The sequence below is a fragment of the Staurois parvus genome, unplaced genomic scaffold, assembly GCF_062004578.1.
Source record: "Staurois parvus isolate SC_StPar_1 unplaced genomic scaffold, SC_StPar_1.0 ptg000126l, whole genome shotgun sequence".
Lineage (NCBI taxonomy): Eukaryota > Metazoa > Chordata > Amphibia > Anura > Ranidae > Staurois > Staurois parvus.
Genome location: NW_028317922.1, coordinates 2,121,629 through 2,138,755, shown reverse-complemented (window position 1 = coordinate 2,138,755; position 17,127 = coordinate 2,121,629). Strand labels below are relative to the sequence as shown.

General features: G+C 42.0%; 1 protein-coding gene across 1 annotated transcript in view; it reads right to left on the bottom strand.

The window, feature by feature from the left end:
* KLHL6 (kelch like family member 6) overlaps window positions 1–429 on the bottom strand; it is an 82,435-nt gene extending 82,006 nt beyond the window's left edge. Inside the window, exon 1 of the mRNA XM_089672345.1 lies at window positions 123–429. Coding sequence (XP_089528471.1) covers window positions 123–382 — 260 coding nt within the window. The 5' untranslated portion in view covers window positions 383–429. The remainder of the gene's footprint in view (window positions 1–122) is intronic.
* Between the last annotated feature and the right edge of the window lie 16,698 nt (window positions 430–17,127).

Genomic DNA, 17,127 nt, shown 5'->3' with positions numbered 1-17,127 from the left:
GCAGCGAATCAGCTTCTAGCATCAGCTTGTTCAATTAAGCTTTAGCACTAATAATTGGAAGCTGATTGGGTTCTATGCAGAGTTGCACCAGCATTTAGTAAATAACCTCCTGTGTCTCTTACCTGAAGTAATTGCTGGCAGCTGCCAGTACGACCCGATGACAGGGAAACATGCTGGTTCCAACACACAGAACTACATCAGTCAGGGACTTCTCCAGCCTGAGGTTTTCCAGTCCAATCTGAAGAGCTAATGTGAATTCAGTATCATCGAATTTTTGGAAGTCTCCACTAGATTTTTCAATGAGCTCCCCCAGTTCTTTGGGGCACTCGCTGTTGAGGGAAATGATGAAGTTGCCGGAATTGTTTTCCATGGATTCTCCCATTGTTGTGACGCTGTGTGTGGTATGTCTGGGTCTTTTCTTTAGATGCAGTTAGGTCACACTTAGCAAGTAAAACGGATTTCCTGCCTATGGCTCTAAAGTTATCTACAACTGTCACACTCAAAACAGGAAACTTTAAACTAACTGAGTTGACAACCAACACACACCAGTCTCATTGGATAACAGAAGAGTGTTCAGCGTTACAAAACACATCATGAATACAAAATATATAGACCACAGCCACAGGTGGCTCCCCTTAAATAAACTGGAGAAATAAAAAATTGGTATTTGTGTCCTGATAATTCATTATGTTTCTTCAGTCTTACCCAACTTATGTGTCCTGTTGGACTGCCAATATCTACAAGTGGCTAACAATAGTACCCTGCAATCCAAACCAAGCTATGCAGGCTCCTCGGCTACTATAGGCATGCAGATTTGTCATTGAGAATGCTAAGTATGGAGATTTCTGCTTGTCTTCTATGACAAGGGAGCTAGGCTGACAGGTGCATGTAGTTTACATGCAGTAAACATATTATTATTATTATTATACAGGATCGATATGACGGCAACAGGTTATGCAGCTCTTTACAAAATGGAAGGGGAAAGTACACTTACAATGCAATTCAATACAAGGGGAATCAGAGGGCCTAGCTTGTTAGAGCTTACAATCTTAAAGTGTTACTAAACCCAGGACCCTGCATTCACTATATCTGGTCTCTCACAGTACACACAACATGGAAATGCAATTACTTTAGTAAATATAAACTGCTAAACACCTTTTCCCATAAGCAGTTAGATCAGTCTTGTGATGGCTGAGCACTGGTTTAAAGCTTGTAGGAAGAGTTTACATTTTGCTCTAGGAGTATGCAGAACCCCTGATCTCTGTCTGGACAGTGCTGAATGGCCCCTGTGCTGACCACATGCACTCTCCCAAGAAAAAAAAAAACTTTCTAGCAATACACACCAAACTGAGCATGTGTAGAGTGACTCCACATGATATGTCTTATCAGGAGATAAGAGGGAGACAGTGGAAGAAGGGGAGGATCAGAGAAGTCAGGATCAAACAACGTTTTTACACAATGCAGAGGATTAACCCCTTAAGTTCCAGTGAGCATAACAAGCATGCTTTGCTGCATATACAGACTGTTTTTACTGTTGTGGGTTTAGTAACACTTTAAAGGCATGGCTCATCTTTACCAAAAACTGCCTATGCAGCTTTGACCAGAGTTGAATAATACCCCTGCCATAGCTATAGGCCATTTAGGTACCTCATGAAGCCTGACTGGAATACTTCTAGGATGTTGCTAAGAGAAACCTAGTGTAGCCAAGTGTCTGAGTATTTACCTTCCTTCTGTGAGAAGTGCAGAGTTTAACCACTGGCCTGTGTGTGTGTACTCTCTTCCCCCTCTGTCCTAGCAACAGCAATGGACTGATCAGCAGTAAGGAGGAAAGAACCCGATGTTTCTGGAAAAAGGATTCTCCTGAGAGTGACAGCAGAGTGATGTGACAGGACTATGTCAAAAAACTCCACCTAACAGATAAAGAGTCTGTGTCAGATGTGGATTCTCCTCAGAATGTGACAGGACCATGTCAAGGAACTCCACCTAACAGAGAAAAAGCCTTTGTCAATGGAGCCCAAAGCCATGTAAGGGTAGCCAAAGGGTACAGCGCATGACCCGAGTATGGAGGGACAAAGCTACCTACCAGCTTTGTCATGGGCAACCCAGAGTGAATGGATACCTAATCGGAGAGACCATTGCTTCTATGTCGCTGGGTCTGGTGAGAAGGACTTGTGGCCACTATTTGTTACCACCATTAGTGACCGAGTCATTAGGAAATACCTTACAGCTACTCCATAGTTCTAATACTGCCTACAGATTTTATGTGACTGCCTTAATGCAAGCCAATGGGTCCCCAAAGTTTCACTGGCTGAAGAGTCAAGACTAAAGACTGCCTTTAAAAGTTGCTCCCCTGAGGCTTGGGTGTTTTATTTTAGTTAAAGAGTTACAGTACCACTAAAGAGATGCTGCATCCCTACCAATCCCTTAGAGTGCACTCTAGTGTAGTGTTATCATCATTTATAATGCCGTTAACATTTACTAACATTGTTTATTGCTGATTTACTAACTTACCCTTCTGATCCTAGTTAGGGGTATAAAATCTAATTTTTGGCAATTTAACATAGTTGTAACTCTGTCTAGCAGACTGTGTTATAAGCAATCATCTGTATGCTCATTTATATGCAATTTGCTATTTATTCTAACCCATATCAATAGATTAAGCGCATTTACTACTCAAAGGGAGTGTGTCTATTTACTGTTAGCAGCCTGAAGCCAGGTTAAAGATATTTTACACTTGTGTATTTATCCATGCTTGCAGTGATTTTTGGCCAAGCAGGTGTGTCAGAGGGGCCGAGGTTTTTCTTGGAGTCGAGGCACAGAACAGAGAACCCAAAGTTACCAAACGGCTCCGTCAGGGGTGGCTCTATACTATTGTTACTGCTCACCTTTGCTCTTTCTCCAGTTGTCCAAGTGGCTCCTTCATGGGTGGCTCTATACTAGTCCTACTGATCACCTTCACTCTTTCTCCAATTCTCCAAGTGGCTCCTTCAGGGGTGGCTCTATACTAGTTTTACTGCTCACCCTCTCTATTTCTCCAATTCAAACCCCTTCATATGCACTTTCTCCCCCCTGATGCAGGATCTCTGAGCTCAGCATTTGAGATCTCACTCCTGTGATGGTGAAGATGAGCAGCAACCCTAGGCTTCTCTTAGCAACATCCTTAGCAATGTCCTAGATGTATTCCATTCAGGCCTTGCGAGGTACTTAAATTGCATACAACTATAGCAAAGGCAATATTTAACTTTGATCAAACTGCACAGTTAGTTCATTTGAGTAGGAATGCAGACAGCAATAAAAACTTTATAGGGATTCTAATCCTTCTCAGTTTTGGTTATACACACACTTTGAAATCTCCTATTTTTATTTTTTTTTGTTCTTTTAATTTGATTGGTTTCCCATTCCTTCAACAACTCTTTGTTAGTTCTTTTAATGTCCCACCTTTCCTTTCTTTCATCAACCCTTCAATCCCCTTGAGGGTCCTGAAAGTCAATATGACTAACATTGGACTGATCAACAAGTGGCACACTCACACTGCACTTGCAAACTAACACCATCCTTTGTTTTTCTTTGCCATTTGTATAAAAAATATTGAAAATCCCTTAAAGTACAATATATACAAACCAAGCCATTAAATCCCCATACAGACTTTAACATGTCAATATAATTTATAAAACAATTTTTATATTTTTTAAAAAATCTGCAACTTTAATAAATACCAGACGATCCATCCAAGAAGGTCCTTGTTCAGACGCTTCCTGTTAATGGGTAACAACGCTCTCTCTCCCAGTTATACTCTGAGTTGCTACCTTGTCACATGGGTTTTCAATGGAGACTACTAGTACTCCTTTCAACACACATCATACTAACATGGTTTACTGTTGCCACCATCAGATCCATGCATCCATTTTCTGGAGTGAATTTATGTAATCAGAAAGTGGCTAAAAAAAGTCTACAGGAGCAGTGCTGAATAATATCCATTACAGGTTCCTAACCTGTCAGCACTGATTGAATATATCCTTTTTGGATTGATGGACTGCCATTACCATCCATTATTACACATTCTGATATGTGTTACATCTTTGGCACTTGTTGAGGGACCGGTACCCCTATATCACCTAATTGCACTGTCGTTAAAGATAATTAATTATCATTGATCTAGCTACATCAGCTACAACTACAATTATTATATCCCCATGTGAATGTCATCTTGTGTGTCTGGACAGAATGCCTTTTTGCCCGGGTGCGTGTTTTTATGATATGGCAACGTTGTCATTTTGTTGGAGGGGCTATTGTATCATTCAGATTTTGATATTTTTCAATAAATACACTTTTAAGCTGCAGATTTGTTCTCTTTGGGATTTCTTTTTGTGGGCTGTTTACCCACAAGCCAGTTTTTTGTTATGGGCTCTATATAAGTGCGTGTAATAATAATAAATAAATAAATAATAGGAAGGAGAGGGATGGTAATTACTCCATCATGGCTCCAGAAAGGTGCAATCAAGTCTTGGAATGCAGACAAGAGTCGGAACATAGACCAAGAAGTCCACATTTTCTTGAAATGTTCTAATCTGTCAGTTTCCTGAGATAACAGGCATTCCAGGTGCCAGATAATGTCCAGCTCGGAGACCCACTCTACAAGGCAGGATATGGTTGCTATTTTCCAGTAATGATACTTTCACACTGATCCACAGCAAAAAAGCTAAAAAAATGCATATACGTTGTTTACAGGACAAGTGACTCAAAAAACACACCACTGTGCATTTTTTATGCAATTTTGATGTGTCTTTTTTAGTCTTTTGTCACATTTTCCATTGATTTCAATGGGGAGGTGTGTTTTTGGTACATATTTTTTACCGCACCAAACCTGTACCACAAATGCAGCAAGCAGGATTTTAAAAAATGCATATAACCCACCAAAGACCAGTGTGAAGAGTTCCATAGAAATACATAGTTAAACGTTTTTCCTCTGATTTTTTTGACGCAAACTTATGTTTCATGCTCCTTCTAGAGTTGTGACAACTCCAACAGGTGTCGGAGCAAGACTCTAATATGTGTTTGAGAGCGTCTGTACCATCTGAGGTTCTGAGGTTCCCAATTGTCCCAGTGTAACCTGGACTGTAGCTGATAATTACTATGGAACCTCTTACTATGTTTCTGCTGTATTATCCTTCTACAGTGTTGAAGGGGTTAAACTGAATATTCATTAATGCAGAATTGCAGCAGCCATCTTTATGAAGACCATTTTGTAATGCTAATCTTCATTATAGGGGAATGCCATCTTTTCTGGATCTGCTTCAATCATGAAGGTGATTGCAGCACAGCAAGAAGAAGGGGTCTGCAGGTTGGTGAGGAAAGAAAAGATGACTGTCTTGAAGCAAGCAGGTGATTGGGAAAAAGACTGGGCTGCTACTGCTGGCTGAACAGAACCCAGCCATAGCTGACCACAATTGGGAGAAGCAAAGAGGCTACTCACCTTCCCTCAGAGACTGGCAATTTTATCCCTGAGAGAATGTGAGGTGTGATTTAAATGCCTGGTAATATCAAACTGTACTGGAGAAAACTCCTACAACTTGTGAGGAAGGAAAGGAGGGACTGTCTCAGCAGGACTGAAGAGAAACATCACAGAAATTCCTATCCCTGTCCGAAGACTTGAACCAAACCAGAGCATGTTTCTGGAGATCCAGAGGAGGGTCTCCTCGGTCTGGTAAGTGACTCACATTGTACAAGTTCATCTGTTGTCTGCTGGGAACAGTTGTGCTTTCTCTTAGGGGCCTCAACTTTGCCGGCCATTTTTTTTTTCATTAATTATTGGCCAGTGGGATAAAACTGGGACTGTTATAAAAAGTTAGGACTGTCTTTATATATGACGGTCCTCGATGTTTCCATCGAATCCCAGCCAACGCGGCACCTGCCTGGAGTTTGCATGTTCTCCCTGTGCCTGCGTGGGTTTCCTCTGGGTACTCCCGTTTCCTCTCACACTCCAAAGACATGCTGGTAGGTGAATTGGCTCCTGTCTAAATTGGCCCTAGTATGTGTATGTATGAATGTGAGTTAGGGACCTTAGATTGTACACCCCTTGAGGGTTAGGGACTGATGTGAATGTACAATATATATGTAAAAGCGCTGCGCAAATTGATGGCGCTATATAAGTACCTGAAATAAATTATGTAAATACTTCCATCACAGAAGCTAACTATAAGGTAATATTAAGTTGGTACATGGTGCCTACAAGAATCACTTCTTATGTCCTTGGCGCTTCCCCTAACTGTTTCAGAGGATGCAACCAAGAAAGGTTTGAATATCATACAGTATATGGCGAACCTGTCCAAAGGTCAAATGATTTTGGATCGGAGTTTATAATTGTTTATACTGTTTATTTCAGATTAACCCCAAAACATCACCCTGGCAAGTCCTTCTGAATCAGCTCACAGAGGAAGAGCCAAGACACAGAATAAATGTGATTTTGTTTATGTTTCTGCTGCTAGGATAGCAATGGCCAGGTCCAGGAAGTCCTTGTCAGTCTCATTTGCATTGATACACACTTAAAGCGGAGTTCCACTCACCCTGTCAAAAAATAAAAGTCAGTAGCTACACTTACCTGTCCCTCAATCCCGCAGTGTGTCCTCCGCAGCCCATTTCACCGGCTGTCCTGTATTCCAGGAGGCCGGCATCTTCAGTGTGGGCACCCGGCTGTGACAGCTTGCGGCTTCACAGCCGGGTACCCACTGCGCATGTGCGAGTAGCACTACACTTCATGAATAGTCCTGTAGTCTTCTGGGACCTGTCATGTGTCCCAAAAGACTGCAGGGAGGGAGGACACCTTCCGCTTCCGATCGCCTAGGCGATCAGGCCAGAAATCGGAGCGGGTACCTGTCAAATTCGGGTACCCGCTCCCCGCCCCCCAAAGGTGCCTTAATGGGGAGCGGGGGAGCAGTCCTTAAAGCGGAACTTCCCCTTTTGGGTGGAGCTCTGCTTTCACTGTCTTGGATAATGGTGAATAAAATCTAACATAAATTTTGAACTATAAAATGCATTTATTTGAAAAAAATATGGGATTTATGGATGTGAACAATGTATTCACTCAAATGTCGTTTTGTTGCGCATTCTTTACACTTCTATCTCTGCCTTTTATCTCTCTTTTTCATATTCTTCTCCCTCTTTTTTTTTCTTTTCTTTTAATCTTCTCTTTGTGTATTTGCTTGGGGCTATGCAAATCTGGCAATGCATGACACTTACCGTAATTTCTGATTATGTAGGCAAAACATTGCTGTAGGGTAATGATCACTATATGGTTCTTCCTCTCTTTACATATGTGCATATTGTTGACAATCCTAAACTTTTTGTATACAACTTTAAACAATGTACATCATATGGAAGCTTTAATGCTTAGCTGTGCATATGAATACCTTCGTTATATTGAAAAAACAATTATTGGAAAGAAAAATATAAAAGCTGCCATTGCTGATGTAATCAGAGATCAGTTGTCTGTTTTTATAAAACACTTTGGGAGAGATTTCCTAAAACTGGAGCACTCAGAATCTGGAGCAATTGTGCATAGTAACCAATCAGCTTCTGACTTCAGCTTGCTCAGTTAAGTTTTTACAATAAAACCTAGAAGCTGATTGGTGTCTACACAGGGCTGCACCAGATTTTGAAAGTTCCAGTTTTATTAATTACCCCCCATTGCTTTAAAGAAAATGTAGAGGCCCTGTTTTTACAAAATACTAAGTTGTCCTATTTCCAGGAGCTGACTATCTATATGCATAGCCAATGCTTTTAAAATCTTCATAAAATCTTTGTCTTGACAAAATATCTTTTTAATCACTATATGCAAAAGATGAACTTTTTGGGGGGAAGGTAGAAGCCTGTTTTAAAAAAATATGTTGCTGTTTATTCCCTGAAGCTTACAGTGTTTTTTTTAATAACAAATATAGCATGCATTGACAAAATACATGACTGTTTTAGGTGTAGGAGCTGACAATTTAAAGCAGTATTAAACCCAAAAGTAAACATTATATTACAGGTAACCAATTCTTAGATGTGATGGCTGTATTAATTTTCTTTATTAGACTTTCTTTCTACTAATTTCAACTGCTGATCCAGACAGCAAGTATGTTGCTTTTCAAAAGCTCAAGTTCTCTAGCAGAATGTATAAATTTTCATGGATGAGACAAACCATATAACACTGGCAGGGGTGGTTAAAATGATCAGCTTATAAAGTGTGACCTGGAGTTTGGCTTCAATTAGTGTGTGTGCTCATTCTTCTAGAGCTGGGTCTTGCTAACATGGGAGTGTGTTACTGACCAGGTCACCAGAGGTAAAAAGCCCCCCCCTCAAAAAAAAAAACTGATGCAGCCACCACATCTAATGACTGGCAAACTGCAATATACTATATTTTTGGTTTGGGGTTTATTATTATTATTATACAGGATTTACATAGCGCCAACAGTTTGCGCAGCGCTTTACAATATAAGGGAGACAGTACAATTACAATACATTTCAGTACAGAAGGAATAGGAGGGCCCTGCTCGTGGAGCTTACAATCTAAAGGAAGGGGGAGGTGATACAAAAGGTGATAACTGCGGGGGATGATCTGGCGGAGGTGATTCAAGTACAGTTCTTAGGTGGAGGTGAGTTTTCAAAGATCGCCTAGGTTTAACCTCTTTACGCCGGCCGAACGCAAATGTGCGGCCTTCTGGCGTCTGGGCCTAGACGCCAAGGGCCGCACATTTGCATTCTATGAAAAAAAGAAAATATGTGCTGAGAGCACGCCCTGCGCACTGCCAGCACACATGTCCGGTACTCACGGAAAGGTCCCAATCTCCTCTTTCGATCGGGACCTTTCCCGATCATGTGACCGCCATGACGGCATGTCACGGTGGTCACATGACCCTAAACCCCGTCCCGCCTCCCAACTTCTGAAACCCTTAAAGGGCCAGAAGGCGCAGGCACGAAGGGGTTAATACCTCTTTAAGAAAAAAAAAATATTTTTTTTACATGCTGTATTGCTTGGGAAAGAATACAGACTTTGACTAAATAGCACATTCTTTAAATTACAGGACAAAGTAATTTTAAACTCTCAAAAAGTGGGAACATTTTTTGACAAAACATATTTTTTTTAGTCCCAAGTGTTGAAAATCAATTTACAAACTTAGCCTAGCCTGGGTGGAGAAATCTCTCCTGTGCGCTATTGTATTCAGTCAGGTGTAGCATTCTCAGATGTCTGAATACCCGAACAGAGACTTCATCTGCCTGAATACAGTCACTGTTCAGCTGAGAATTTTACACCTGGCTGGACACAAGTTGATTGAAAATTGATGGAACTGGCTGAGAAATTGTGCTGACAGAGCCACCCTTGGCTTGAATTTCAGTGATTCAGCAGAAATCGTACAAAATTCAAGCCATGTTTAGTGTACTAAAAACTGTATTATTTAGAGAAAATATAGCGCTTTTTTTACTGTGTATGTTGCTGTTTTACTGATGTGAGCTGACAATCTATTCCAAAACTCAGCAGATTTAAAGCTGTCTTTCTTGGGACAAGAAAGAGTCTTGTTTTGACAGATGAAATGCTTTGAATCGGTATGTATGACATCATCACATCGCAGACATAGGCTACAGGAGATTAGGAGTCCGGTCAATGAACAGAGGTGTATTTGTATGCATGTTTACAGCTCCGAGGATTAGCACTTTGACATGTGAGTTTGCTTAACTGTTTTTAAAGTGGATTTAAATGATTAGTATACCTAACAATGAACTTCTCTTATTTGCACCCTTTTGGTCTGTTCTATTGAAAGCGATTTGTTGCAAATGTTTGATAAGTGCAAAAATTGCATGTCAATTTTGCAAGATATTTCAATTACTCTGACTGTTTAAGTTACTCTCATTCCTAGCTCTCTTTTAACCTGTCCCAATTTTATTGTCCTGCTACAATGGGACGAGTTAGCATTGTCACTCTAGGACAAGAAGTGTGTTATTGGCAGGATCATCAAAATAAAGGAAAAAAGATTTACAAAGAAAACTAATGTAGCCACTACCTCTAAGGACTGTAAGCTGCAATATAATATATTTTTTAGATATTTCGATATCAATTGATTGTGCTATGCTTCATGGAGCTTTTTATTTGTGAATGTCGGAATATGTAACTGGAATTCAATAGTGGCAAGCACCCAAAGAAGTGGACTGGAGCTTAAAACTGGTCCAGTCCTGGATATTACCATATACAAGTTAAACCTTCTACGATTGTAGTACTACCCCTGCAGGAATTGCTGGTATATTTGAGTCACTAGGCCCAAGACTGAACCACACCCCTGCTGAATAGGCAAAATAGGCAATTTAACTGTTAACAATGGTTCACAATAAACAAGGTGATTCAGCACAGGAATCAGTCAATATGGTACAAATACCCTTCAAAAAGTGGCCACTTGTTCTGCAGGACTGAAGATATAAACTATAGCCTCTTCACTGGGAGATTACTCCCCAAGTGAAACAAGTATGAGTAACAAGGAATTAGGCCCCTTTCACACGAGCAAACCAATCAGGTCCACCTGTCTGTTTTTCAAGCAGACCTGATGGGACACTCCATTGCTCTATATGGAGCTGCAAGTATAAAAGGACATGTGTCTGTTTACACCCGCCTGCATCCGATCTGGTCCACTAAAAACAGATGAATGGGGATCCGTTACCCATCCATCTGACTGATCAGATCGGATGACAGTAGGATGGAAGCAGACAGGGGGTCCGTTTCCATCTGACAGCCCATATAGGACAGTGGGCTGTTTTTGTGTATGCTCTGCATAAGTGGAGTGGGCACGAACCTGTCATCCATTTGCTCAGTGGATATCATCAAACAGATCCCCTGATGAGCAAGCGGATTCGCTGACAGGTCCATCCTGTGTTAAAGGGGCCTTAAGGCTACCTCATTTGTAGCCCTCACTCAGAAGAGTCTAGGTTTAGGCTCTGGGAAATCTGGTAAACTTCCTGCACACCAGTACTTTTAAGAAAGATATTTCCCAAGCACAAGCAACTGAAGGATTGATTGTTCTGCTGGCTTAGTTGGGGCCCTTATGTTGACATGTGATGTAAGATGCAGTCCCTTCTAGCTATGAAGAATATGAGGCAAAGTGTGTAGCACAGTTCTCCTTAATATGGGTGACATGGAGAGGGGGTAACTTTAAGGGATTGAAATGACAAAACATTTTTCTTTAGGTTGAATTATGGGGGGGATTGGTAGGTGTGTTTCCCTTTAAATGTTGAAATTGAACTTCAGTGGCAAAATTCCCTCCTTAGATAGAAGGCTTGATAATAGATGGATGCAGCTACAAGGTTCTGCCTGGCTGTCAGGGATCCTACAGCGGTAGCCTCTAGCACTCCACAGACCGGATTTCCCCAAGGCGCGGAATCTAAGTCCCTACCTGCTTGTTCACCAGGGCCCCTGATGGTGGGGATGGACTTGTAGCAGGCCGAGACCAGGCTGTGGCCCCTGAGTTCACCCAGCTGTGGTAGAAGCACCGTTGGAGGTGTATAGCAGGTGAGAGTCTGATGTGAGGAGGTCACAAGAGCAGCGTCAGGCAGGCCGGGTCGGTAACAGTGGTACAAAATCAGCAGGCAGAGAAATAAACAGGTCACAAGCCGGGTTCGTTAACAGGAGATCAGAACGTGCAGGGTTAAGCAGGAGAATGGTCAGACAAGCCATGGATCAGAACAGGAGACAGACAGCAAATCAGGGTCAGGCAGGGTCAGCAACAAGACAATCTACTAAACAGGAACTTCAGGAAACAGGTAAGACCATACGGAACTTGAGCATTGCAAGAGCTGGGTTTAAATAGGCCGCCCAACTCCTGACAGGCGCTCCTGGGTCCTAGTGGCTGCCCAGCGCCGTCATTGGTGACAGGCACGCCTGGGTCATAGTGCCTGCCTGCCTGTATGTCTTGTCAGGATTCTACGCATGTGCAGATTCGATCGCCGAGGCGATCTTCCCATTCCCTAACACTGGCAGGGAGTCAAAATGTTAAAATTCAGTATCCTACAGGCAGTGACCCTGCTGATGGTTGAAGGATGGCAGTCTGCAGCAACAAGGTACACTGGCACATGTATCACTAGTAGCAGCCTATGCTGAAGAATGTCTTAGAACTTAAAGTGGTATTAAACTTTACAAAAAAAATCTTCGCATATTCGCACATTATGAAAGATTTACCTTAAAACAAACCCTCCAGGGACATGCTGTCACCACTGATAGGGCTTCCTGTCGGGTTCACGGACTCTGGCCATTTGAATAGCCAAGCCACGGTGATGTCACACCTGCTCATGTGCGCAGGAGTCTCAGCCTTGGCACAGAACTCTGAGAGAATGGCACAGGTATGCTGTTCCTTCAGAGTGCATACACTGGTGACATCTCCAATGGATGTTTAGGAGATATTCCTTCTACCTACAGGTAAGCTTTATTATAAGCTTACCTGTAGGTACAAGTGTCCACTTGGAGTTTACTACCGGTTTAAGAAACCTGAATGGCAGCATCTGTTTGCAATAAAGACTAATGATAGGTGGATCAGGAACCCTCTAATCCATTTGTTGTATAATGTTGAGCGAAGCAATGGACATCGGGTCACGGGAGGCCTCCTTTGCTTTTGAAGATACCCCTGTGATGGTGGCGACTTTCACACTTCTGCAGTGGACAGGTCTTCATAGGCTGGCTTCTTACACTAGATGCTCAGCTTAACAGTGATGTCTGTGACTTCTTGACCTAACCTGGTTCGGTCCAGGCCCATGTGTTTCAACCCAGCTCTCACACACGGGTCCTTTCCCCAGCAAAGTCTCTCCCCATTTCCCCCTTGTCTTCCTGGGCTTTTTGCTTTATATGCTCCCGATCCCTGGTGAGTGTTCATGGGCTGTGTAGTTTAGTTGCAGCTTGACTGTGAAGAAAGGTCTGCATCCAAACCCCAGCAGTCTTTGTAAACCTGTATTCAGTCTGTGATCAACAGTAATGCTTAACACTGCCATCTTATGGTTAAATACAAAACCTGCATTATAGTAACAATGCATATTGTTACGTGATAAAGGGGTCAATTCACTAAATGTTACCGCATGCGATATGAAGGTCATGGGTAAAATATCGAATGTAAGGTAAATACCGCACATTTGTTAAAATAGTGAGATAAATACCATTAAAAAAATGAAATAAATCATTAAAGTCAATTCATTAAAAAACACCCACCTTTGTTATTCATCACCTGGTGTTTGCTGGCGGTATTTTAGAAATGTACAAAATAACAATTAGAGGAACTCTGCACTGGCCAGAAAGTGAAAAGTATACAAAGTATCAGTATAAATGTTCTCCTCTGAGTTTAGGAATGAAAATAAATTGTAACATTTCATCAGAGGGAGATCATTTTGTGAATGAAAGCACACAACAAAGTTTTCATAGTTTCACAGTATTGCTGTGGGCATTGTGGTGCAATGCTGGCCTGCAAAAAAACTTTTAGAAAAATGACACCACAAATAACGCAAAATTGAAGTGCTAAATATCGCAAAACATAAATATTTAACGCATTCGGTAAACAACACCTTTTTTTAGTGAATTGACTGCTTTTGAAATAAATACCGCATGAGTTATTTTAACTCAAAAATTCATGCAGTATTTATCTCTTAGTGAATTGACCCCTAAGAGGTTAATAAAGTGTTTTGAGTGTCTGATCCTAAGGGTGTTTGTGGTGGTGTTGAAGAAATAAAATATCAGAGGTAGCATGGATTTGAATGAATTTGGCACATCATTATTATATCGACTTTGGACTGTTTATTTTGATCTATTTATTTCATGTAATTTTGTTCCGTATATTAATGTATTTAGATATTGTATTTAATTAGTGGAATTTTCAGAAATGATTGGGAGTGGTTTATTTCTCACAATATTAGATATCCACAGAATATAAATAGTGTTAAACAGATCACATGGTCTTCTCTTATAAGCTAAACTGAATTTGAAATATTATTAATATGAATTTACAAAGATAATCTTCTAAATTGCAGGCAAGACAACCAGCATGTCCACATTGTCTATTGACCATGTTTTTTCGGCAGGCTAGAACAAATACAGAACAATTATCTTTAGCAGAGAAAACTTCCACAAAGTGCTGTTACACACTGATAAAACAAATTACTTCTGACTCAGACAATAAGACTTTGCCATTTCCACGGAAATTGTAAGTGAGCCCTTGCTGACCTCATTGCTATGTCACTGTGGGTTATAAACAGTCATAACTCTTTATTTTACCTGTTTATAGTTCTCAAATATTCCATTTTAAATCATTCACATGCAATTCCTCCCAATATTGCAACTCCAGTTACTGCAGATAAGCACACATACTAGATCCATTTTGCTTAAAAAAGTTAAAAAGGCATATAAGCATAAATTAAATCTACTTTGATGAGCTCACACAAGAAGCACACACAAGCTATTTATCATAATGCCCCAAATTGGGAACCAAACACATAAGCTACGTATCAACAGTGGTGTATTTTGGTTTTGTGCTGCCCTAGGCAAGACTAAAATCGGGCACCCCCCCATCTAAATTCATCCCACCCCTTCCTGTTTAAGATCCACCCCTTCATCTATAAACTCCACCCTTCCTCTTTAGGCTCCACCACTTCCTATTAGAGCTCAACCTCTTATTTTATTCCATTATCGGTGTCATTTGGAGGAATAGTGCCCCATCATTGGTGTCAGTGGAAGAATAGTGCCCCATCACTGGTATCAGTGGAAGGAATAGTGCCCCATCCTTTGTGCTGGTGTGAGGAGTATTGCCCCATCATTGGTGTCGGTGGGAGGAGGAACAGTGCCCATCATTGGTGTCGGTGGAAAGAGGAATAGTGCCCCATCATTGGTGTCGGTGGGGGGAATAGTGCCCTATCATTGGTGTCGGTAGGAGGAATAGTGCCCCATCATTGGTGTCAGAGGGAGGAATTGTGCCCCATCATTGGTATCAGTGACACCAATGATGGGGCACTATTCCTCCCACCCTGACACTAATGATGGGGCACTATTCCTCCTACCGACACCAATGATGGGGCACTATTCCCCCCACCGACACCAATGATGGGGCACTATTCCTCCCACCCTGACACTAATGATGGGGCACTATTACTCCCACTGACACCAAGGATGCTTACATTGCTGACCCCTGCTCAAGCCCAGGCTCCCTCCCTCTCCCATCCACAGCCAGCATACCTGGCTGCAGCAGCACCACCTGTTCTGCCAACATCCCGGCCACACAGACACTTACCTTACTGATCCGTTGTATTCCTTCTCCGGCCGCTCTCCTCTTCACCGGCTCTGGCTGGTCCCTCACTTCTAGCCGGTGATTGGCCACCTGTGTGTTTTCCCTGAGCTACAGATCCGGTGGCCACTCATTGGCGAGGAGTCAGAGCTTGGAGAGGGAGGGACAGGCTGCCATAGGCTGCCCAGTGATCCTGGCGGTGTGGCCAAATGAGAGGGATGGCATGTTATCCCGCCCACATCGTGATCCAAGATCCAGGGAGATGAAGACACCAGACAACCTCTCTACCCCTCCTCCAGCAGCACCTCGTGGACCAGATCGAAGTGGGACACGGAGTCACGGAGACAGGTAAGACAAAGCAGCACCTGTCCCTTTCCCACAGAAGTTTCCCTTTCGTGGGAAAGAGCGGTGACGCTGCGCCCCCCCCCTCTGAAAAGTGCCGCCCTAGACAAACGCCTTGTTTGCCTCGCAACAAATATGTCCCTGCATATTAATGGATTATAACTGATAAGGCTTATGTAAAGAGCAGATTCACTCAAAGTGTATGACTGTATTGTGCATGAAGAGGACTACGGTTCAGTCTTCCTCTGGATCTGCAGTACTTTCTAGGATTTTGGCAGACATTTCTCTTTCCTCTGGCTCAGCAGTGGCAGACTATACTTGGCACACTATAGTTGTAGTAATTCTCCAAATAGAGAATCCAGCAGAGGGAGCAAGGTACAGAAATACAGAATATTGTGCTCTCTACTGAAATGTGCATTGGAATATACTACAACTGGCCCTGCCAAGTCTGTTACAGAAGTGTGAAGTCAGGGTGCCCCAAACAGGATTCTGGACAGAAGTGATAAGTCACTAATCTCCAAATAGAACATGTCAGAGGTATATAAACAGGTAATGAGGACATCACAACAGGTCATCCTGTGAAGCAGTAGACCTGAAACACACTTTCAAGCTGCGTTGTATTGTGGTAACACTGCAATGTAAGTTACACATATGTCATTCACTTTAAATGGTACTCCATGGCATGGAAAGGGGAGTGCAATGCGGTGTGTTGCATCAGAAAAAATGTATCTCCTTCAGGATTTGGAAACACGTGGCCAAAAGGGGAGGATGAGCATTGCGCCACCTGTTCTGAAACATACCAATCCCCTTTCCCTCAAAATGAGGGCGGAAGTCTCTTTAGCAAAGGAGGCACTAAGATACTGATCCACTATGTAAATGAGGAAAGAGAATATAGTAAAAGTCCTCTATTAACCACTTCAAAGCCGGGCACTTTCACCCCCTTCCTGCCCAGGCCAATTTTCAGCTTTCAGTGCTGTCACACTTTGAATGACAATTAATCAGTCATGCAACACTGCAACCAAATGAAATTTTTATAATTTTTTTGAGACAGATAGAACTTTCTTTTGTGGGTACTTAATCACCACTGGGTTTTTTCATTTTTTTGCAAAAATTTTGAAAAAAAACCCCAAAAAACAAAAAAAACTTTTTTTTTTCATTTGTTATTAAATTTTGTAAATAAGTAATTTTTCTTCTTCACTGATATGCGCTGAGAGGCACTGATAGGCTGCATTGATGAGGCAGCACTGATGGGCTTATTATCAGTTGTCAGGATTGCTGATTATTGGCGATCCTTTCCTCACACAGTGACAGTAACTGACATAGCAATGACAGAGTGCACCTAATGTGCGCCCAGGGAGTGTGCGTGAGGTGCGTTCTGGGAGGACATCTATACATGCCCTCCCAGAATGAGAGAACCACGCTTTACCTGTCTTTCGGCTATAGCGTGGTAATGAGGAGGTTAAAAAAAAAAGCCCCACAAAGTAAATCCATCATCAGTCATGTTGTCCTGCAATTT